General features: G+C 43.8%; 1 protein-coding gene across 1 annotated transcript in view; it reads right to left on the bottom strand.

The window, feature by feature from the left end:
* Positions 1 to 922: 922 nt before the first annotated feature.
* The window catches only part of LOC308175382 (clathrin heavy chain 1-like), a 35,950-nt gene continuing 12,570 nt past the window's right edge, over positions 923 to 24,302 (bottom strand). Inside the window, exons 8-32 of the mRNA XM_080551055.1 lie at positions 21,454 to 21,654; positions 21,053 to 21,205; positions 20,806 to 20,928; positions 20,156 to 20,293; positions 19,506 to 19,670; positions 18,722 to 18,902; positions 18,411 to 18,574; positions 18,149 to 18,274; positions 16,202 to 16,344; positions 15,185 to 15,419; positions 14,502 to 14,624; positions 14,261 to 14,406; positions 13,653 to 13,836; positions 13,108 to 13,300; positions 11,201 to 11,358; positions 10,912 to 11,076; positions 10,095 to 10,202; positions 9,606 to 9,773; positions 8,084 to 8,233; positions 7,771 to 7,902; positions 7,218 to 7,328; positions 6,846 to 7,016; positions 5,880 to 6,101; positions 2,473 to 2,548; positions 923 to 2,276 (exon numbers count right to left, since the gene is read on the bottom strand). Of these exons, the coding sequence (XP_080407181.1) occupies positions 2,143 to 2,276; positions 2,473 to 2,548; positions 5,880 to 6,101; positions 6,846 to 7,016; positions 7,218 to 7,328; positions 7,771 to 7,902; positions 8,084 to 8,233; positions 9,606 to 9,773; positions 10,095 to 10,202; positions 10,912 to 11,076; positions 11,201 to 11,358; positions 13,108 to 13,300; positions 13,653 to 13,836; positions 14,261 to 14,406; positions 14,502 to 14,624; positions 15,185 to 15,419; positions 16,202 to 16,344; positions 18,149 to 18,274; positions 18,411 to 18,574; positions 18,722 to 18,902; positions 19,506 to 19,670; positions 20,156 to 20,293; positions 20,806 to 20,928; positions 21,053 to 21,205; positions 21,454 to 21,654 (3,870 nt within the window). The 3' untranslated portion in view covers positions 923 to 2,142. The remainder of the gene's footprint in view (positions 2,277 to 2,472; positions 2,549 to 5,879; positions 6,102 to 6,845; positions 7,017 to 7,217; positions 7,329 to 7,770; positions 7,903 to 8,083; positions 8,234 to 9,605; positions 9,774 to 10,094; positions 10,203 to 10,911; positions 11,077 to 11,200; positions 11,359 to 13,107; positions 13,301 to 13,652; positions 13,837 to 14,260; positions 14,407 to 14,501; positions 14,625 to 15,184; positions 15,420 to 16,201; positions 16,345 to 18,148; positions 18,275 to 18,410; positions 18,575 to 18,721; positions 18,903 to 19,505; positions 19,671 to 20,155; positions 20,294 to 20,805; positions 20,929 to 21,052; positions 21,206 to 21,453; positions 21,655 to 24,302) is intronic.

The following is a 24,302-nucleotide window of genomic DNA, read 5'->3' on the forward strand; positions in this document are numbered from 1 at the left end:
TATCAAATCGTTTGTTTGTACAATTGTTGACTGTCCCTCACACTGATCCATTAAAAGTACCCAAGACCAACTGAACACAATTTTATTTAGACTATATTTATCTTTCAGCCAGGTCATAAAGGTCATGATCATAAAGAAAGTTATAATTTAACTAGTTTGATTGATTTGCTAATTAAAAGTAGTCAGTACATAGTACATGACATCAGCACACACAACTGGTGGATTTGTGAGGGGACAGATTTCTCATCTGTTATGATATTCCCTATGATGGTGATCAGAAGGTCATGAGTTAAAATCCCAACTGGACACTGAACACCACCACTAGTGTAGCCTGGGGTAACTTGGGAACGCCACTAGGGCATTTAGCCCTATTTCACTCCAGGGAGACTGTCCCTGTAATCTCTAGTAGTTGAGGATAAAACCATCTGCTAGATGGTTCAAATGTAAATGTAACAAGTATAAGTCAGTATAACCATGTCATGATGATTATATTTTGTTCAATCGTGATTCTGTTATGATCAGTATTATACTCATTTAGGATGTTATGTAGTAATGGTACAAATGAGTCAGCCAGTCACTATGGTGTCAGTTATATCCATCTCCTGGGCCCTGTTGTTCAAAACCTTTAATCTGGATCAGATCGAGCTAGCTGATTTCCCCTATACGGCTCGAAATCAACCAAATAGACCCTATATATATCCTAAATGATCCTGGATAGCAAAACAGAATCAGGATCATTCTGATCCAGATGAAACGTTTTGAACAACTGGGCCCTGGGTTCTATCTGTTGGTAGGTACTTAGGTGCAAGGCCACTTCTTTAAAGTATTCAAGTTGGGCCCGAGGGATTTCCCTGCACTCTAACAGATTAGGACTCTACGCAATTGAAAGCATTGAGAGAATACATCAAGGTAAATACAGGCTTTTATTTCAGACCATTCTTGACAAAGAACTGTATTATGTACTGAGATCTAATTATTCATAATAACCATCTAAATATCTAACCTACAGGAGTGTTACTGACCTGATCAAGTTGACATTGGGAAACCAAACCACTGTCTCCTCATCTCATTTACTATTTGTTCTCAGTGCCAATCACACTAAACCCAACGGGTACGTTTCTCTAAAGCATCACAGCACTAAGACTCTCAAGTCCATTGTGGGCAAATGGTTAACGGTGATTTTAGTGCTAGGAGGCTTTCAGTAAATTCAAGACAGGACAGTGGAGGTCTCCACTTTTTAAATGTATCATTTGGTCTGTCCACACAAACTTATGGTGACCTAGAAACACCACAATACCTGACACAGACCTCAGCACAAGAAGGGTGGTGAGTAAATACACATACAGGTCCCTAGGAGTCAGCCTTGGTCCCCTTGCACATACACAGACTCACACACAAGCACTGTACACGGTACAACAGAAGGTCACCTAGAACACACAGAGCCAACACAGGAGGACTAACATCTACTGGATTGACTAGAGAGCCAATATAGCTGAGGGGGGATTAAAATTCTTATTTAGATCATTAGATCTCACACATACAGTCTGTATGCATTTAAAACTCCATAAAGCTACACGCATGTGCAGAATATACTATCATTACTTAGTGTTGCTATCTATAGCCATTGGGTGGCAATATATGTTCAAATATTATATGTAACCTTTTCCAGAATATACAATAATGAAATGCATTATACAGACAGACAAAAGACAATGTAAGCTGTTCACATGTTCAGTACATCAAAATTAAGAGATTTCTATATTAGTTTCTTCTCACAACAGAGTGCAAATCAGTTGCTTCTCCGCCTATTTCCAAGGTCAGTTACTTCATTCTGAAGTCCACTTAATTACATAACAAAAAACATAAAAAGAAATACATCATTACACACAAAAACCTTCATTCTAGTGATGTAAGTAGTCATAAATATGGAATGTGGAAAACAAAACAAAAACATGTGATCAAATTTATTTTAAAACAATACAAATAAAAAGTCCTTCATTACAGTTTTATAATGGAGAATATAATAAAAAATAATTTAATGAGCGCATGTTTGAATCCCCTGTTGTGAGTAGAAAGACCATGGGAGCTGGTGAGGAACACAAGGAGAAACAGAGGTGACTGGGGGGGGGGGGGGGGGTGGGTTCACATGCCATAGCCAAAGCCAGGCTGGGGGGGCTGGCTGTAGCCGGCCGGTGCTGTGTATCCGCCGTAGCCATAGGGTTGCTGGGGGGGCACAGCCACGTTGGTGCCCGAAGTGAGCATGAGTTGGGGCGTGCCTGAAACACAAGCACAGGGGATACACACGTGACCATATGCCCCAAGAAAATAACAGACAGAAAATAACAGAATAACAGACCATGTGGCCCAAGAAAATAACAGATCCAATAAACATAGCATACAGCTCCTACCATAAACAATAAACATAGCATACAGCTCCTACCATAAACAATAAACATAGCGTACAGCTCCTACCATAAACGATGGGCTGAGACTCTGTGGCCTGTTCCTCCTGTTTCCTCAGGGACTCGGAGGCATCAAGCTTGTCCACCTGTAAGAGGCAGAGAGGTGAGCATGTAGGACTCTGACACAGCCAGCAGGGGGAGCTCTGATGAGCAAGGCTGAGTCGCCATTATAACTGACCTCTGGGTTATTTCACTGGCTGACGGATGGGACCATTCCTGATAGGCAGAGATGAATAAATCAAGATTAAAATAGGCTGGCCGAGACGGGCCTTGCTACTAGGTGGGAGGGCTTTCTAGGCAGGAGCTACGACTATAGTAGGTGCTATTGGCTATACTACAGTACAGTACCAAGCTTGAATGACCATGACAGTCCAAGTGTAGGGAGTGTGACTTTGGATTAGACTAAGCAGACATAGAAACACAGCGTACAACAATGGTCCCACCATCCAGCCACCAGATGTATCTTTTTTTCAGGTGTTTGAACTGTATGTAGAGAACCAAACCCATTTAAACATGAACATGCTTCAGCTTTAGTCAATTAAATATGATTTAATATAATAATATTACAATAGATTAAAAAACATATCACAATACTACAGCTTCAGAAACGTACCCTATCATAAACTATTACAGAAATACACAATCAACTAGAAACTACAATCAAGAGAACAGGCTACAGGGATAAATTGATCATATTTACAATTATACAATTATAAACAACCATCTGCAAATAATATAATAATAATAATAATAATTTTATTATTTTGTCCTCTTGGTTAGTGAAGCAAGTCTGAGCATGATTTATAAAAGATCAAATTCACAGCATCAAGCAAGCAGAAAGAAACTCACCAGAAAAAAATTATTCAGAAATATTTGTCATGTAAAAGTAAATTTCTCTAAATCACAATACAGGGTTCAGTTCTCTACATACTTGCCGTCTACAACTACAGTAAGTTTGGTTAAGTAGGCTGTTTCAAGATCGATCAACAGACTGTAGTTCCATAGAAGGGAAAAGAAACATGCTGAAGCAGCAGTTTGGTTATTTCTCTGTTAAAAGTGCATGAGAGAGAGGCACAGAGCCACAGTGGAGGGAGTGAGAGGGTGGAGGGATGGTTTGTACGTCCAGAAGCAGGCACAGCCAACAACTATGTCTCCTAGTCTGTCCAAAGTGCTGCTAGTTCTATGGAAAGGATAAATGCATGCTTGACCTGGACAACATGGTCAATTCACACTATAGGTTTGTTGCAGGTTGCATCTCTCTCTCTCTCTCTCTCTTTCTGTCTCTCTCTCTCTCTCACACACACACACACACACACACACACACACACACACACACACACACACACACACACACACACACACACACACACACACACACACACATTCTAGTATAGCTAAAATAGCAACTTCAGTACAAAGAATGATAAAATGGAAAGAAAAAAAATATAACCACCAAAACCCCCCAAATAATGCATACCGGAAATGTAATGGGAATTAATTTACACCCAAATCTTGGGATATATCACATTAAGCGTTAATTGACTAATACATACTAGACATAGCCAATACATAGCCACAATAGATACAAATAAATAAAGAACAAACTCTGAAAGAATGGTCACGTCATCAATTATTCTAACTTCAATTTCTGGCTTCAGACTTTGCAGCAGCCTAGAGCTGGTCTACAGTCCAAATGCTGTATGAATCTTTATTGATTCATTCATTCATTATAATCTCATCCAGTTTGAGAAAGACAAAGCTATTACTATTTGCGAGTAGGTAGTATAGTAACATATCATTACGCTAGCCAATGCCTCAATCATATCACATCAGGCTAGGCTCAACATGGTGGAAAGAGTCAATTTAGAGTTACAGTAAGCTCTCCAATTCCCAGTCCCCACCTACATTACACATTAAATAGGAAGTCATATTGTTCATGTGTTATGTAGGGAAGCAGCTGACTGCAGCTCAGTGAAATCACAGTTTGGCATTAGTATGTACAGGTATATTGGAGAGAGGACTGGCTAGCTACAGTAGGTCAGTTATCCAGCGCAGATATCTCCATTCATACTCAGACAATTACTGAGCTTGCTGGTTTATGTGGATCTGGTGTTATGCGTGACATTTGTCCCTTTGTTTGAGTTGTTGGAATGAATGAGTTTCTGATCAGAACCTTCCACTGGTCACTGACTTCAACCATGAACACAGAGCTGGAACAAACAGCCGTCACAACTACCAGCAGGCTCAGTGGCTCTTCAGACACAGGATAGGCGAGCCCCACTATAGAACATTCTGGGTGGGTATTCTAGTCAAGGTGTGGCATGTGGACTCAGAAGCAGCAAAGTGACATGGGGAGGGGGACAGACTCATGCAATTTCATCTAGGTTCACTCCTCCAAACTACAGGCTACAAGGGGGGCAAAAATAATGATTTGAAATGGATTCGTCTTTCACCTTTTCCTTAATCGCATCAACCTGAAAGGGAATTCAGAGAGGCAACTTGAGGAGAAAAACAAACTGAATTCTCTAACAGAAAGAGAGCAAGAAATATGGAATCATCAAGTTAACAGAAAACAGGGAGAGAAAATCACAGTGAGAGATGTAGATAAGCCATTTTTTGATACAAATGCTCATTTTAAATGCTATTTAAGTATTAGTGGTCATTTAAGTCAGTCAGCAGATTATGTATAAAAATAGATGTTAATATTAAGTGTTTCTAAAACAATTGTACATACATTGCACAATATGTACCTAAAATATTGTCAGGTTTAAGTCAGTTTTACAATTTCATGTTAACATACGATTCAATCACAACATTTCAATGACGTTCCACGTTTGTCTCTGGTACCAGTATATCATTCCATGATGTTTAATCACTTGACATCTCAGGCATGGAAGAACTGGTATTTTCTGCCATGTGACAAACATGTGTGCTATGAGGAATAACTTAACAGTGGGAATCTTTGTGAAAACATTTGTATGGAAAAGTAGCAGAGATGGAAAAACACAAATCAAAAGAAAAACATGATTAAGATGATTGACAGGAACAAAGAAGGATAAGAATGAGATCATATGGAGGAAGTAGAAACTGAGTTGCAGGCTTCAATTTAAACAGTAAAACAAAAACAAAAAAGATATGCTGTCCCGATATACTGCATGCACACTGTGTGATCTGCTGGAGTTTGGCTGTAACATGGCCTGCTGCTCTTAGGTCAAATGGCCTGCTCTTAGGTCAAATGCCTGACAACTACATACAACCTATTCAACAGTATGCCACTGTGTACTCCCTTTGAGTTTCCCCCTTTCCAAAGAAATCCAGCAGGCAATTCCGAGTCACTACAAACCTAAGAAACCTGCTTGACTAGCTGCATGAAAGGCCGTAGATTGTGAACGACCGTCCCTGTCCTTGCCGACCCACCTTGGAGAGGTACTCCCTCATGACCTGGATGAAGTAGGGCATGGAGAAGTCCATGATGTTGTGCCTCCAGGCCGTCTCCAGGACCACGTCTGGCCGCAGCAGGTCGTAGCAGGTGAAGAGGCAGGCGGCGAAGCACTCCTTCTTGTCCTCCTCCAGGAACCACGCCAGCAGCTCCTCCGCCAGCTCCGTGTCCTTGGATTCGGAGGCGTACTGCATGGCATCCTGGAGAGACACAGACGCACCGGTATCACACCTGAGAAGAGGTCACGATGGTACGGTTGCAACAATGACACGCATTAAAAGCAAGCAATAGTAGCTTACCAAACCAACTACTGCCAAATTAATTTGTGCCACTATCCAAGACGGCAATGTCCAATGTCGAGGAACTGAAACCAATTGTTTTACTGTCTGTCTTAAGCCCTATTCGCACAAGACTAGTATTACCTGGGGACCTCATGTGATTTAGAAATGACCCCCACCCCTCACGTCTGTCTGCACGGGATAAGCGAAGTCTGTATTTTACTCGAATTTACTGATATTATCCCCCGGATATGATGTCAAGGCTCTGTGTAACATAGATATGCGAGATTTCGCTCTGGATTTGAGCTTGAATGGGCCCCACGCTGTGTAGAGAGATTAGCCTCCTGAATCTGAACATGGCAGATTCACACAGGATAAAGGTCACAGACGTCCTCCGCAATTATTACAAATTACTAGAGGTCCCAAGATAATACTAGTCCCGTGGGAATAGGGCTATATATACTTGTATAATGGGATGTAACAATAAACTTGAAACTAAACTAAATATGGTCAAAGCTTTTCCATGGCTCAGTTGGTTGGAGCAAGGTCTGGGATAAAGTTGTGGGTTCCCATCTGAGCCTACTATTGTGTTCATTAATTCACTTTGGATTAAAGTGTAATTCATGGCCACTGATCAATAGGCATAAACTAGTGTTTCACTGGAACCTTGTAGAGTTTGTCCTTCTTGCAGAGCTCGACACTTTGCTTCCAGCGGTTGTTGCCTTTGAACAGGTAGGCAGCGATTCTCCTGAACTCTATCAGCTCGTGCTTCTCCAGACCCTGGGCCAAGGAGATGTTGTCAAAGTTGTCGTAGGCGTCGATGGAGGAGCGTACAGCCTGGATAGTACAGATGAATTGCACAGAGGGGTTGGCGAGATGGAAAGAAACTTATTTACGCAACAGTCAAGAGTTCATAAAATAAATAATTATCAAGGAACTTTCCCCTTTTAACAATGTTAATACTCTTACTCCAGTGTCTCCACGGATGATTCTATCGATACAAACATCCAAAAAATCTTAGATTGTAGATCTTCGTACCGCATAGTCTTCCTCTGTGATGAAGAGGTTGTTAAGTGCTTCGTTGACTGACTTGTTGTTGTGGTTCTGTACTGACCGCAGGTAGGGTTTGACCAGGGAGAGCTGCTTGACCTGGGGACAGGGACAGAGACGCAAGGGCCGTTCAAAACAATTGGTCGGGTAAATAACTCTGAACCTGAACAAACATCAATCACCATTCAGCTAACAGAAAATACCATAGAGCACATGTATGTAAAGCACATGTATGTAAAGCACATGTATGTAAATCACATGTATGAAAATCACATGTATGTAAATCATATGTATGTATAGCACATGTATGTAAATCACATGAATGTAAATCACATGTATGTAAATCACATGTATGTAAAGCACATGTATGTAAAGCACATGTATGTAAATCACATGTATGTAAATCATATGTATGTAAAGCACATGTATGTAAATCACATGTATGTAAATCACATGAATGTAAATCACATGTATGTAAATCACATGTATGTAAATCACTGGAAGAAAATAGGGGGACAAAGGCGCGTCAGGACCCCAGTACCTTGCTGAAGAAGTTGACGGCTCGTGTGTGGTCGAGTCGTGGCGACAGCACTATGAGCAGGTCGTTCAGTAACAAAGGTTTGAACTCCAGGTAGTACTGGACGGCTTTGTAGTACAGCTCCACGTTGGCCACCTAGAATGACACATCATCATACATTCACGAGTCAGACCTGTATTCAATGACACTTGTCTAATACAAAACGAATTGAATACTGACAAGTGTCATACCGCACCATTTGAATCACCCGTAGGAAAAGATTTAAGAGCTGGAAAAACACCATCGATTGATCTGCCTGCACATTTTGCGGCGTTACCTTGGTGACAATGTCTTTGAACTGGCCTTCCTTCCAGGCGTCTGCTGGGTGGCTCATCATGGTGATGATAGCGTTGTCGTACTCCTCGTACTTGTCATACAGAAAGACCAGCTCCCCCCACAGATGGGCCTGCTCTGCAGCCCTGAGAACCTACAGCAGATGAACACATGGTATATCAGCAGCACAGATGAACACATGGTATATCCACACAGCAGCATAGATAAACACATGGTATATCAGCAGCACAAATGAACACATGGTATATCAGCAGCACAGATGAACACATGGTATATCCACACAGCAGCACAGATAAACACATGGTATATCAGCAGCACAGATGAACACATGGTATATCCACACAGCAGCACAGATAAACACATGCTATATCCACACAGCAGCACAGAGACAACTGCCATATCGTTAGCCACGTAGCATAATTGCCTAAAGCCGGGGACACACATAAAGATAATCTGGCCGATTTTTCCCCCCTTCCGACCAAGGACAGCAAACGCCCGATTATCGGATGGCTCTAAAGATTATCCTACAAGATTATCCTGTGGTGTGAGGTGTGTTAAGAGTCAATTTCTCCCGACAATCTGCTCAGAAAATGGTCGGGGCCGACAATCGTAAATGTTAAACGTCTTCAATATTTACGACCAAAAATCCTTAAGTGTGGGGGCAACTCCCGACTCCCGACAACTCCCGACTAGGGGTGCCAGATGGGCTCAGTTTTTTTGGGTGGAATTAGCAGTTTTAGACTGTGGTTAGGGTGGAAAGTGTCAATCCCATCTGGCAACCCTGCTCGCGAGTCCGATTGTGACGTGGATGGAATGTAGCCAATCAAGAAGCGAGCTGACTTCTTCTTTTCGTTCTTCAGCACTTTATTTGCCCTGTCGCACATGGCTGCCTCGTACAGGTCAGTCAGGGTACTACATTAGATCACGTTTGATCACGCGAGGTTTCTGGCTTGGGGAACGAGACTCTAGATTGTCGTAACGATAATCTTTATGTCTGTGGGGTGCTGAAATGGGAATATCGGCGCACACCACACACAATACGATCAAGGCTGTTCAATCCAAGATTTTTTATCTTCATGTGTGGGGTCTGTCTCAGAAAAAAAATCTGTTAAGATTTTGAAAATCCTTATGTGTGTACCGGGCTTTAGTCATGCTTCACTTGTGGTCAGCCGAGCCATCTTTGTATGTAGTGTCAAAAATGCCAATGTCAAAGAGATGACTTGGGCAGAGAGTGATTTTTGGAATGTAACAAGCATTCTGATAGGCTGATGGCATAGGCAATAAATGCACAGTGAATCGGCAGTGTTAGGAGAGTAAGAGTTAGGCAGATATCTCAATCTGGCCGAAATATGATGTAGGCAATTATGCTATAAGGCTAACGATATCATACATTCAAAACATTGCTGTCGATCAAACAGCATATACATAAGATCAGAACATATATCGATTTAGAGTGAAAATATGCAGACTGATGTACAGGTACAGGTTTCTTGGAAGCCTCTTACTTTAGGAATGTTGACTCTGGACCAGAAGAGCTCCAGGTGCTCCCTCATCTTCTGGGGTTTGAATTTGGAGTAGAGGATGGCCAGCTCGGTGAACATGCCCATGTGAGCCCGCTCCAGCCCCAGGGCCGCCTCCAGCATGGTGATCAGCTCCTCAAAGTAGGCACGATCCTGTGGACGGACGGACGGATGCACACACACACACACACACACACACACACACACACACACACACACACACACACACACACACACAGAGACATTTCTCTAAATGAATATGGGCAGTAGCACAGGTACTGTGTACTGTATCTGATCTTGGTGGTAGATGAAGTGTATGTCTGTCACTGTGTAGATGAAGTGTATGTCTGTCACTGTGTAGATGAAGTGTATGTCTGTCACTGTGTAGATGAAGTGTATGTCTGTCACTGTGTAGATGAAGTGTATGTCTGTCACTGTGTTGGCATAATGGCTCAGTGGCATTTGCACCCTTGCCTGATAGTAGTTGATGAGCTCCTCCAGTTCGTCAGCGTGGACCACAATGTGCAGACCACACATCTGGGCCAGGCGGAACTCGTTCCCGTCCACACAAGCGAAGCACACCTGGGAAAAAAAAAAGACTTTTATTCATTAAAACACAAAAAACATTGAATCGAGAACGATTCATGTCTGAAAAGTAAATCAATTGCTACCGTGGAGATAGTTATAGTCAAGTCAAGTCAAGTCAACTTTATTTGTATAGCACCTTATGTACAGCAATGCTGAGCCAAAGTGCTTCACAGTAAAAATAGATAAAATGCAGGAAACAAGCAAGCACAATGCACACAACATAATGCAACACAAAACATGGCAAAATCAAAAGAGAAGACAAAAGGACCAAAACAATAAAACAATAAGACAATAAGACAATAAGAGCCAGGGACCTACAACAAAAACCGCAAGATAATAAAAGCCAGGGACCAATAGCTAGGTGGGGGGGAAGGCTAGGGAAAACAGGTATGTTTTAAGGAGAGATTTAAACATCTCCAGGGTCTGAGCGGCCCGTACGTGGAGGGGGAGGCTGTTCCAGAGTTTAGGTGCAGCAGCCGAAAAAGCTCTGTTCCCCCTGGTGTTCAGCCTGGTTCTGGGCACCACCAGCAGCAGCTGGTCTGCTGATCTGAGGGATCTGGAAGGGGTGTGGCGGTGCAAGAGCTCAGAGAGGTAAAGGGGGGCCAGTCCATTTAGTGCTTTAAAAACGGTCAGGGATCATTTAAAATCAATGCGGTAACGCATATAGATAGACTATAGTTGCGTTATATTGTGAATATCTAACCTCCTTCCAGGTCCTGGTGCTGTTGGCCTTGCGGGCCCCGTCCACAGCAGCCTGGTACTCCCCCAGGTGGACCAGAGTAGACGCCAGACGCCCGAAGTTGGACACGTTGTTGTAGAGCAGCTTGGCTGCGTCGTACATCTTCTCGTCGTAGCATCTGTCCCCGACCTGGAGGGAAGTGAAACACGACAGTGATGCAGCAGATGGACAGGCTGACCTGTGCTGCGTCCGTCTGTGTGAGAGTGTGAGAGAGAGATGAGTGGTGTTTGTTGGGAGGGTTTGGACTTGTTACTTGTTGGATGTGGGCGTTGTTGGGCCCGTTGATGAACTCCTCCAGCTCGGCCAGACGGTTGGTCTTGGCCAGGGCGAAGATCAGCTCCGTCTCTACGTACGACTCCCGAGACTTCTTGCGAGCCATCTGCAAGAACTTGACCAGGTCCTCCCAGTTACCTGGAGTTAGTTGGGGAGGATTTTTTAGCTCTCAGTAGGAGTATGCATAGCTCAACCTCCAACATATACATATTCTTAACACTAGAACAGCCAGGCCTTTTCTACCTACTAAAAGAGCTCAAGCTGCTATTTACACACAACGACCATTAGTTGGCCGCTTGTAAATTGGCCTGCTTCCTACACAGAAAAACTAGTTTGATATTAGCTTATTCTGATTTTGAAAATGTAAGGGTACTGGGTGGTAGAACGCACATATCTAGGAAAAGCCATGAAAGGAGGGTCCTGAAATTTGATCGGGTGCAAAGATCTAACACTTTTCTTTACTCACAGAGGTCAAATGACCCCTCATGGCTGTTCAGTGTTAAATGTATTACCTTATTTACATGTATGCCCATTACACTTACTGCCTATTGTGTTATTGTATTTTTATTATGTCCTGATATTTGCACTGTTGAGAAGAAGCATGCAAAGTAAGCATTTCATTGGACAATTTACATCCTGTATCTTGGGCATATGATTAATAAACGTTGACTTTATTTGATACAGCTCAACATCCAAATAACAAGCCTAGAGTAAAACCCTACATGAATGGACCTATCGCTAAGCCACGCCCCCAAAATAGAAATTGTCCAATCATATGACAGCAAAAGTCACGACTAGGGCTGCAACTAACGATTATTTTGGTAGTCGACTAATCTGTCGATTATTTTTCCGGTTAGTCGCGATTAGTCGTGTGGCTTTTCGCAGCGCGTAAATGGCGACGCAGAAGCATAAATCCGGCTTAACTAGCTATCTAACCTAACGTTACGCCAAGCTACAGCTGCTCACAGAGCTAGTTGATTGGCTAGCTAGCATTGCTGGCTAGACTACAGACAGCTCACGTTAGTAGGCTACGCTTGGCGCTGTTTATCTTACAGACAGCTCGCTGGTGGACTCAACATAATTGAAATAGCATTCACTTATCAAGCATCATTCATGATCATCCACCATGACTACCTGGTATTTTAATAGCGACCACCCCTCACTTCATTTCATCTCGCGTTCTCCTGGCTTCAACATGGAAAACCCCTGCTACGTAACGTTACATACAAGCGCCTCTGTCTGTCACACGCGTGCCACAGGGCAAATAAATTAATAGCACAAACGCTCATAGCATGTACAGCCCTGTCCATGAGACGTTGTTTTCCAACATGTAACAGTAAAGCTAACATAAACATTACGACCCTAACAATATAACGTTAGCCAGTTGGCTAACAACGTTAGCTAAAACTTACCCAGCTGATTCTTGCATGGCTCCCGTAAAAAAGGAAAAAAAATAATCCTGTTTTTTAAATTTTTTATTTTATACGATTAGTCGACAATCAAATTCCACGCCGACGAATTTTTTTAGTCGACGTCGTCGATTATGTCGACTAATCGTTGCAGCCCTAGTCACGACAGGCAGAAAACTCGGACAAACAACTCGGTGATATCTGATGGTGAAAAGCATCTAGACAAAACATTCTTGTCATCTTAAAAAAAAAAAAAATCTATTACTTGCTGTGGTAAATCAGAAATCAGAAATTTGCCAACTCCCGCCATTGTAAGTCATTGAATGTCATTCAGTCACGGTCGGTCAGTCAGTCACTGTCAGTGAAGCGTTGTTTGTTTGTCCCGGGTTTTCAAAGGGCTCGTGGCTTAGCGATAAGGTCCATTGGACGGGTCGGGGGGAATGTGTAGAGAAGATGACTGTGGCGTTGTCTCTCTTACTGCTTTGGGCTGCAGCCTGGCCCACCTCCATGTAGGCGGAGGGGTCGTCAGCTTTGATGTAGGAGTCGATGGCCTCCTTCACCAGGCCCTTCTGCAGCTGGGCCTTGGCCAGCTGACTCCACACAGGAGGCTCGTTACAGCGCTCCGCAAACTCATAGGCCCGGTCCAGGTTCCCAATGTGCTCGATCAGGACCTGCACACAACCAACAAGAGCTTTATCACATTCACATTCTTAACCTGTGTTTCTGTGTCATGTCAGCTTGTCCGCTGTTGTCTATGCTGAACGCTATATGTCTGTACTGTGTTTCTGTGTTGTCTATATGCCTTTTTTATAAGTGGCAAGGGACTATGGATGAAAATTTGCCTTCAGGCTAAAACTGGCGTATTTCCATTTTTTATGTTCATCACATTAATATGCATTGTCCCTTTACAAATAAAATAAACATAAACATAAACCAAATGAGGCAAAGAGGGACACAAAAAGTAGCGACCTGATGAGATGATTAAAAGGGTGTGTAGGGGAGGCCCGCCACCACTCCACTGACCTGCACAGCAGAGGTGTTGACGTCAAACTTCTTGAAGATGGCGAAGGCCTCCTCAAACAGTTCATTGCTGATGGCGATGTTGGCGATGTCAGGGGCGTCATAGTTGTCCAGGCGGTTGATGTATTCCATCACACGTGTACGGTCCGCCTTGATGGCCGTCAGGATAAGCAGGTTTTGCAGGTTTCTGAAAACAACATGGGACCATTCTCATCATTGGTACACTGAAATAACAAAAGATTCAAACCACCCCTTGAAATGAACAAGAGTTAATACTATTTGGTCTGATACAACTACTAGAGAACATTTGGTAAGATGAACGAATAATACATCTTCCCTATTCGGTTGTTAAGTCGTGACGTGTTTCCGGGTCCAACGTTGGCTGAGGCACTCTCTTCGAAATGCCTCAGTAATAATAATAATTCATTATATTTGTATAGCGCTTTTCCGAGGCTGACAATATGGGAAAAACGGGAAAGTGCTGTGTCCCTTGTTGTATGAATAGATCCGAGTCTAAAAAACGATTGAACTGTCATTCTACCGCTTTAGTACACGGGTACAGGGAATTTTTTATTTGGACCTGCAAATTTCTAAACATCACGCAGACTTACCTGTGTTCACTGAAAACAGAGTTGTCCAGGACGATCTTCTCCAGCAGCTCGATGAGTTCGTTGGGCAGGTCGGCAGTCATGAAGGCCTTGACTGTAACTGACACCTCCTCTGGGTCCTGAGTCTCAGACAGGGCTGTCTGCACCACCTGCACCACCCCGCCAGACACACAACACTTCAGTTAGAAGTAGAACATGGTTGGAACCAGTTAGCTTCATTAAGAGGAGTGGGCATCTCCAGTACCTGGTCAATGAGGGGTCTTCTGTAGGGGTTACTCTCCAGCAGCACACTGGCCCACAGCTCAGGGTCCTTACGACGAACCAGGTAGCGAGACAGGCTCTTGAACAGGGAGTTCTCATTGCACACCTACACAAGAAACACAAAAGGCAAACAAACAAGCAGAGATTGAGACCCATCTCTTCAGGTTACACCTTAACTACTCCTCCTGAGACATTACCACCCACCAGCACTAAGTCTCCTGAGACACCTGATGCTCCCCTATACTACGCCTCCTAAGACTCTACTGCCCCCCTGGGACTGTCTCTTCAGTGTCCCCCTTGTACTGTCTCTCCAGTGTCTATAAAAAATTGGGGGCCCTGGCCTGTGCTAGATTACGCCTCCTGCTAGAACTGGTGGATTGATGATTCACTTCCTTAGTCAAATGTATTGATTGTAAGTCGCTTTGGAATAAGGCGTCTGCTAAATGCCAAAAATGTAAATGTAAAATGTAGATTCATTCCTATTTCAGTCTATTAGTCAATTTAGAGCATTTAGCTGTACCGATGCATTAAAGTTTCTGCTTTTGGATATCATGAAACTACTGAATAATATAGATGGGTCGTTAGCCTACTGTGTAGTGTACAATACATGACTGGCCTGCTTGGAGCTCTTCTCCAGCTGAATGTAGGCAGCTATTCCCCACTTACATGGATGAGCTCCTGGTCACACTGTCCTCTCTCGTAGGCCACGCAGGCCAGGTGGGGGTCCCTCTTCTCACAGTACTTGCCCACCACACAGCTGTCGTAGAAGGGATTCTCACGCAGGAAACGCTCAGGGTTGTTGTTGCTGTCGATGTAGATCTTGGCCAGGGCATTGTGGGTAGCAGGCTCCTCACAGCCCTCGTGGATACGGGCCTCCAGCCATGGCAGGAGCAGCTTCAATCTGGGGAACGCACGCACGCACACACGCACACACACACACACACACACACACACACACACACACACACACACACACACACACACACACACACACACACACACACACAGTCAGTCAGTCTTATATACACCAGGTACAGGTACAGTTTATGTCAGACAACACAGAGTTTGCTGCTGTCCCATCAGCCTCGTCTCACACAAGTTTGATCTCTGTTGTTTTTCATTTTCATGCCAGAGCTATTTACCAAAGCTAGCGAGCTAGAATGTATGCCAAATTGTTTTACAACTTTGAAAAAAATAATCTAAATGGAATGTGTCAGTAATATAAACAAATAATAAAATTTAAAAATACAATTAAAAAACAGCCCATCCACTTCAGACTGCTCAATCCCAGGTAAACAAGCTCTGTGTGACAGATCCTGAGTGTCTCCTGAGGAACAACCTGCTCATGGACTGTACTACAACCACCATATTCATTAAGGTTGGAACACCAACCCTGTCTATGCTCTGTGCAAAGAGAAAACTTTTTTAAAAAGTGACTAATAGATATAATAGCTACTAAACAGCTATATTATCGATATTTTTCCTGGAATTGTGAAAGAGGACATCAAGCTTTTTCAAGGATGAATGAGTAATGAGGATTTAAGAGTTTTAAAATGGGAGGTTTTCACATACTTCTACATTTCATTGGACCACAACAGCAATACTGCATCCTTATTTCCCTTTCAGGTGAAAAACACAATGAACTAATCAGCTGCTGAACATCTCTGCCCCCATGGTCCTCACCTGTTCCTCTTCTCCACCTCCGCCACCAGCTCGTCAGTGGAGAACTGGCCCCTCACCACCAGGATCAGGTTCTTTATCACATCCTCAGCACAGTCCACATCCAGCAGCCCTCCTATGACCACTGGCAGACGACTGGGGTTCACCTATGGCGCACACACACACACACAGACACACACACACACACACATCCACGTTGAGAAGAAGAGAACGCACACCACGGACAATGGAGGCGAGGTGCTGGCATTGGAGCAAATTCCAATTGAAAGAAATAGAAGCCGCACACTCAGGTTCCAGATGCACACACAACCACAACCACACACAATCTGCATTTTCTTATAATAACCCTCATGCTATGGGCTATAACAATGACTCATTCTAGTCTCTCAGTCTAAAAATGTTTTCTAAAAATGTGTGGTTGTTTTATTTGTTCCATGGTTGTAATTGCAGTGTTTCCTCTACATGCATTGATTCGTGGCGGCCCGCCACAAATACATTTTCTCCGCCACTAATTGATTCAGTCCACTTTATGACCGGAGAACAGAAAAAAAAGCAGATTGAAGCTAGTTTAGGCCGCTTTCAGACCTACATTTCGTTCCGATTTAGGGTGTAGTAAGTTACAATATGGTACAATGTTGCAATTAACCTCGTCGGCAACGCGCTTGCAAAACAGTTTTGTGATTGGTCCGAATTTAGCGGGACATTTGGATTTCTGGAAATCCCTTCCCTCTCTCTTCGCCCATCGCCTGTCCCTTTAATCCCCGTATCCTAATTGAAAATGCAACATCATCAGCGACGACTGTGGGTTATTGCATTTACTGCTGTTCTCTGGTTCATGTTCTTATACCAGTGCTCACTATAGAGTATTTTAAATGAACATTCGTAATGTAGTCTCTGATGTTCATGGTCAACTAAATCAGCCTATTTTGTGAAACAAATAATGTTCCCGAGCAGCCTCGCACCTAACGCTAGCTTCCAACTATTCATAGCATAAACGTTGGTAAATGTCACAAACGACACAGTATTGGCAGGGGAAAAGAAGGAGAGTCTAATTTTTATTGACAACGGATTTACATGCTGGAAAAACATGCAGCTAAAATTCAGGGAACATTTGGACAATAAGAGACACAACGGAGCTGTGGTCGCATGGTCTAATTACAGGGCAATATGGGCGGGGCAAAAATAATCTATTGCCTCTAAAATCATCACGAACAGAACGGCGGAGGTACAGGAAAACAGGGCTCATGTCGGTGTAAGAGTTGGTTTTCTTTAACTCAGCTGATGCATTACCCTGCTGTTGGTTGTTTACCGAATGCTCCATCTGACTGTCACACTGTGATTTTACTTGTGTAAACAGTTAATGAGTAACGTTAGCTCGTTTTGTGCGTGTACTCTCATGTAGGCCTACTTCGTATTGATGAGCTGATGATCTTTCATTGTGTGTGTGTGTGTGTGTGTGTATGTGACTGTCAGTCCCAAGTTTATATTCTACGGATGTTGTTCAGTGCTGTATGCGCGTTCCCGGTTCCCTGTGTACTCTACTCTTATGTACTTCATATTCGATGAGCTGATTAACTCTCGTGTACTTCATATTCGATGAGCTGATGATCTTTCTGTGTGTGTGTGTGTGTGTGTGTGTGTGTGTGTGTGTGTGTGTGTGTGTGTCTGTCAGTCACATGTAGGCTATATGTTCAGTGCTGTATGCGCGTTCCGCATGTTCTGCTGCAGCTGTAGGATATCTTGGTATTTGATCACCTTCTATATAAAATCACCTGTTCGGCTTTAATGACTTAACCACAACAATTTTTTATATATTTTTAAAAATGTTGCCACCCTCTAGTTTTTGTTGAAATTACGTCTTTGTTTTGAGTGCCAGTGCACGCTTCATGCGCGTACACGCGAAAAAAATTGCGACTGTTATGCAATTACCGTGCCAGCCCTTCTACGTACCTTTTGCACGTAGATCTCTATGTATTTCTGCAGGGTGTTGCGGTAGAGATACAGGACCAGATCATGGACAAAGTCAAAGCGATCACACACGATGATCAGGGGGAGCTGGTCAGTTAGCTTGGCTTCCTGTTAGGAACGAAATGGCTCAGATCAGCTTCTGATATAACAAAAACATTCAAACCTTCCTTGTAGAAAGTTGACGAGAGAGACACTTGAGTGTTCTGATCTGTGAAACCTCAGAAGCAGAATACACCTCCTTCACCTTGAGGAAGTTCTTGACGCGTTCTGGGTCGTAGCAGTTACTCTCTCTGCAGATCCTCTCCACCTCTTTGATCTGGCCCGTCTTACACGCTGCCTGGATGTACTTGAAGTGGACCTCCGGGTCCTGGCTGAAGTTCACAATGGAGCCCAGGAAGTAGAACAGACCTAAAACAAACAACAGACCAAAGAACTTAATCTCCACACAATTCCCTTCATCTCCACACAATTCCAGTCAAAACAGAGATCCGTATTATGGTTTTGGAGACAGGACAACTGATGTGGTCAGTGTAAACAGGTGGAAGGCCAGCTTACCCTCAAAGCTCTTGAAGGACTCAAAGAGCTCTGTGAGGGACTGTGTGGAGAGCTGCTCGTGGTACTTGGAGGCCACCTGGACGCAGATCTGCAGGTTCTGGCGGATGTTGGCAGACAGCATGGCCCGCAGACACTCCAGAGAGTCCTCCACTGACAGAGAGCCAAAGAAGTTCACCAGCCACTGCAGAGAAAGGTCATACAGATATACACATAGTCAGTGCACAGATGACCAGAGACGATACACACACGGTACTGGTTTTCAAACAGTACTTATACAACAGTTAGTTCCGACCAAGTAATTTGATTGGACAAGAGGCATTATATATACAGTATAACAGCACTGGGACTTTTAACTATATGTATCACTCCGAAATGACCGTTAATACAAAGTAGCTAGCCTGCAGATGTTTGTGTTCAGGTTACTAGGCAACAGTCCAGTTGCGGAATTTTTTTTTGTTGACGGAGACAAAATAAATGATTCAATACACAAACAAATCATAATCTGTTGTCTATATATAATAATAATAATTTGATATTCAGTATAACACACTCCCTCTCCTGTGATATTCAGTATAACACACTCCCTCTCCTGTGATATTCAGTATAACACACTCCCTCTCGTGTGATATTGCTTAAATAAACAGCTGACCGGTCCACGTGGAGTTGGGAGACAGCTCGATACAACACTCACTACAGTGAAATGATTTCAAATCACCCGTGACGAGCTGCGTTTCCCCCTTCCAAACAGATGCTGCTGTACACGGTGGTGTGTTGGGTACTGTACCTCAGGGTTGAGCAGGTGTGTGTGCACCACGGCGCGTTTGATGTCGTACAGGTCGGTGTAGTGCTCCAGCGCCCTCTGCAGGAGGCCGGCCTTCTCACACAGCTGGGCCACGTGGGGGCGGTCATAGTGGGTGAACATCTGGTTGCCCAGGATGGCGTCGGCAACCTGTGAAAGAACACACCCAACAACTCACATCATGACATGAGGTGGCGAGATGAGAATGTGTGTTTGTGTGGCAAAAATTCTGTTAAGATTACCCCCAAACTCAGCCAGGTGGGCCAGTCATCATTTCCCATGAAATGAAACCTGCAGTTGTGCAAACTTACCAGTGGATATACGTGCTTCTGAATGTGACATCAAATCAAAGTAACTAACCGTTAACATGCCTTTAAAAAAAAGTAGCAGTCCAATAGACTAGCCTAGCCAAACAATGGGAGGGCACAGTAGACATTGCACGTCTGAACCCAAACCCCGCCCCGAGTCCCAACAATCTCCCCAAGGTCACAGGTCAAGGTAGGACCTTGGGGCCATGGGATTTTTTTAATTTTTTTTGCCTTTCTCCGAGACGGAAAGAAATGGAGTCTGAGACTTTAGGCCTCAGTAGAAAAGCACCGTTAAAGCGAGTGTTTGGATGTGTGTGTGACTTGTACCTGAGGTGCGTGTACAAGGTTCATCTCCAGCAGGCGTGTCTGGAGGGGGCCCTCCATGGGCCTGTTGTTCTTTAGTGCGTCCAGCAGGAAGGAGGTACACTGCTGGATCAGGTTATACTCCATAAACACATCCACGATCTGCACAGGGAGAGAAAGACACATCAGCTACAGTCACAGTCTCCTACTGGATATATAATAGTGATCTGCAGAGGCAAACGTCACATAAAACATGACTGAGCGACCGTGACTGAATGACATTCAATGACTTACAATGGCGGGAGTTGGCAAATTTCTGATTTACCACAGCAAGTAATAGACATGTTTTTTTTTTAAAGATGACAAGAATATTTTGTTTAGAAGCTTTTCAACATCAGATATTAGCGGGTTGTTTGTCTGAGTTTTTTTTACTTTTGCTGTGATTAGCGATAGGTCCATTGGATATTAATTACACTCACTATTCACTGACTCCAGCACAACTATGTGGCATTTAGATTCAGGTAGTTACCGATTGTGCTGAATTTATTGAGGAAAGTACCAGAAACCGGTTACCAGTTTCTTACTAAATAACAGCTGAAAAAGGGGCTGTAAAATAAAATATTACCATAAAGCTTTTTTAAATTATAAATGTCAACGGCACTTTGCTCTCTGACCTGTGTGATGTCAGCCAGGGGCTCCTCATCCTGCACCAGCATCTGGGAGAACTGAAGACCCTGTTCTGGACTGATCCGCATCACATTCCTAAGCAGGAAGATCCAGTCTGGAGTGTAGCCCACCTACACAAGGAACAAGGGAAACAAAACCTCTTTCCAAACCGGATATCATCCTTTCCTCAGTACTCCACAGGAGCCAGAGTTTTCCCGTCATGTTAGAGAGGATTCCTTCATGAACACCACAAACCTTTTTGGCATAGAGGACAATTTTCTGGAACTGTCCGGTCTCAGCAAAACACTGGATCACCTTGTTGGGGATGTTGGCTCTGAGGTAGACGCTGAGGGCCAGGGTGGGGTCCACAGACTTCACCAAGTCTCCCAGCTCCTCAGAACACTCCAGCTACACACAGGAAAACACATTGAGAAAATGCAAAAAAATCTTTCAAAATAAAAGTAGATTTAGGACCATAGACCAATAATCATGAGACTTTAAACCTCAAGATGTTTTTTTAATGTGATGTGTCTCTTTTCATGGACTTCTACATCAATACAATGATCTGAGCTTTCTGATCAACACCAAATACAACTCACCAACATGGGTGCTACACAGAATCAGGTTGACATCACAGTCATGGTTCCCATGGTTACCTTGTCCTCTTTCAGCCACTTCTCCAGCAGCTGCTTGCGGCCCTGCTGCAGGACGGGTCTGCAGAGCTCCAGGGACTCAAACTTGTTGAGCTGGCCCTGGTCCAGCAGGATGCCAAAGTACTGCAGCAGAGGGGAGGTCTGGCCCGGCTGGGCCGGCACGCTCTGGAACCGCCGGATGGTGTCTGGGGTACGGAGGATGCCCTACAGGGGGGCAGAGAGAGAGAGAGAGAGAATGGTGTCTGGTGTACGGAGGATGCCCTACAGGGGGGCAGAGAGAGAGAATGGTGTCTGGTGTACGGAGGATGCCCTACAGGGGGGCAGAGAGAGAGAGAGAGGGTGTCTGGGGTACGGAGGATGCCCTACAGGGGGGCAGAGAGAGAGAGAGAGGGTGTCTGGTAGGGCTGCACGATTAATCGATTTTAAATCGAAATCGCGATTTGAAATGTCGCGATTAGCTAATCGCAAAGCCTGCGATTTGCCTGCGATTTTTTTTTTTTTTTTTTTTTTTTTTTTTTTTTTTGCCATTTAGCAGACTCTTTTTTAATCCAAAGCGATTTACAAATACGAATTACAGGGACATTCCCCCTGGAGTAACTGAGGGCTAAGTGCCTTACTCAAGGGCACACTAGTAGTGGTGTGGTTTCAGGCGGGATTTGAACTCACAACCTTAATCAATCATAATTGCTTTGGACTTGATTAGTTGAATCAGGTGTGCTGGTGGTGGAACAGATCAAATATGTGGAGCGGCTGGGGCGCCCCGAGGAGAGGGTTGAGAAACACCACTACCCGTATGGGATACGTCATACAGCGCGTCGGATTCAACGTCAATGAACGTCAACGTCAATGAACGTAAAAAAAAAAGACACTTGTTGAGAGAAACAAAATGGTGTTGCTGTTTAAAAAAAACATAAATAAATATGTTGTCCCAATTCATATCTTTTAAGTTCTCATCCTTGCATTAGAATTAGAGCAGTTAATAGTTTGATGGTATCATGTGGTAATGCTCTCTGAAAATAGGTGATAGATAGATTCATCCAATCACCTGCCAAGTATTTTTTGAAAGTACCTGCCCTTTTCCAAACAGCTTCCAATTAAGCTTTCCTAGATGGTTGTGTGAAACAAACCACCTGAGTCAGGTTAGTAATGCTCCATCACATGTTTTAATCTGAAGCTTGATTTTAAAGCAACCCAACTTTAAAGCAACCCAATGTAAGTTTAGTTCTTTCACTCGTAGCTCGGGCTGTGGGGGTGCTAGAGGAGGGAGCCTCTAAGTCCCCTGAAGACGTACAAACAAACTGCACGTTGATACGACCTTCCTAGCCGGAGATATGGCCACACTTTACAAAAACTCCCTTTTTTTTTTTTTTGCTATTTAAAAATAAATTAATCGCAAATTAATCGCAATCGCGATATCTGTCCAAATAATCGCAATTCGATTTTTTCCCCAAATCGTGCAGCCCTAGTGTCTGGGGTACGGAGGATGCCCTACAGGGGGGCAGAGAGAGAGAGAGAGGGTGTCTGGGGTACGGAGGATGCCCTACAGGGGGGCAGAGAGAGAGAATGGTGTCTGGTGTACGGAGGATGCCCTACAGGGGGGCAGAGAGAGAGAATGGTGTCTGGGGTACGGAGGATGCCCTACGGGGGGGCAGAGAGAGAGAGGGTGTCTGGGGTACGGAGGATGCCCTACAGGGGGGCAGAGAGAGAGAGAGAGAGGGTGTCTGGGGTACGGAGGATGCCCTACAGGGGGGCAGAGAGAGAGGGTGAATGGTGTCTGGGGTACGGAGGATGCCCTACAGGGGGGCAGAGAGAGAGGGTGAATGGTGTCTGGTGTACGGAGGATGCCCTACGGGGGGGCAGAGAGAGAGGGTGTGTCAGTCCAGCCAATGAGAACCCAGGATTTGCGCTGTTCGTTTCTCATTGTTAGAATGTGACATTGGTATACCGTAAATATCGTAAATCGTAATGTCGTAAAATCCAAAACTCTTAGGCTGGGTTGCACCAACCTGGTTTAAATTTTAAACCGGTTTAAATCAAGGCTTATCTACTAATCCTGTTGCACCAAACTTTAATCCTATCTTAAACCGAGTTTAATTTAATCCTGGTTTAAATCTAAGCCTCTGCTAATCCAGGTTTAAACCTGGTTTAAATCAAGTCTGTTGCACCAGTAATTTTAAACCTAGTTTAAACCTGGATTAGCAATTATATTTAAACCACCCCTGGAGGCGGTTTATGTTAGGTTTATTTCAGTTGTAATGACAATATGGCTGCATATCTTCGCTGGATGAGAATAAAGGAGAGTTTCTTGAGTTTCATACGTTATTAATCTGTGTAACTTAACGTTTGCTATTCTGTTGTTCAAAGAATAAAACTGGAACATGCATCACATGTTTGTCGTGTGAGAAATTAATCTGTAGCGCAATGCGCATATACGTATATCAATCAATCAAACTTTATTTATAAACGCTTTTATCCAGTGACTCTACCCCATCGTTTTAAACACACGCTTCCGTATGGCCGACCACACGACTCCAAATACGATATGGAAACGCCCTCACAGAGTTTTCATATCGTCGCCGTCTCAGCTGTCGAATTTGGCGGAGTCGTGTAGCCGTGAGGAGCAAACGATATCAAATCATCGCTGTTTCAGCCAAATCCGGCGCCGTGTAGCCTAGCCTAGCCTAGCATAGCCTAGCCCTACGTAGCCGAGCCCTACGCCATCCTCTTTTATACAATTCAAACCAAGCAAATGTATTTCTCAAAAATGTACTAGTAAACACTTGCACAATGTCGATTGGGCGAGTAATGGATGGCTTGGGCTAGTGATTGGGCTAGATGTTGGTGCATTGGCA

Source organism: Nansenia antarctica, assembly GCF_963989245.1.
Source record: "Nansenia antarctica genome assembly, contig: SCAFFOLD_231, whole genome shotgun sequence".
Lineage (NCBI taxonomy): Eukaryota > Metazoa > Chordata > Actinopteri > Argentiniformes > Microstomatidae > Nansenia > Nansenia antarctica.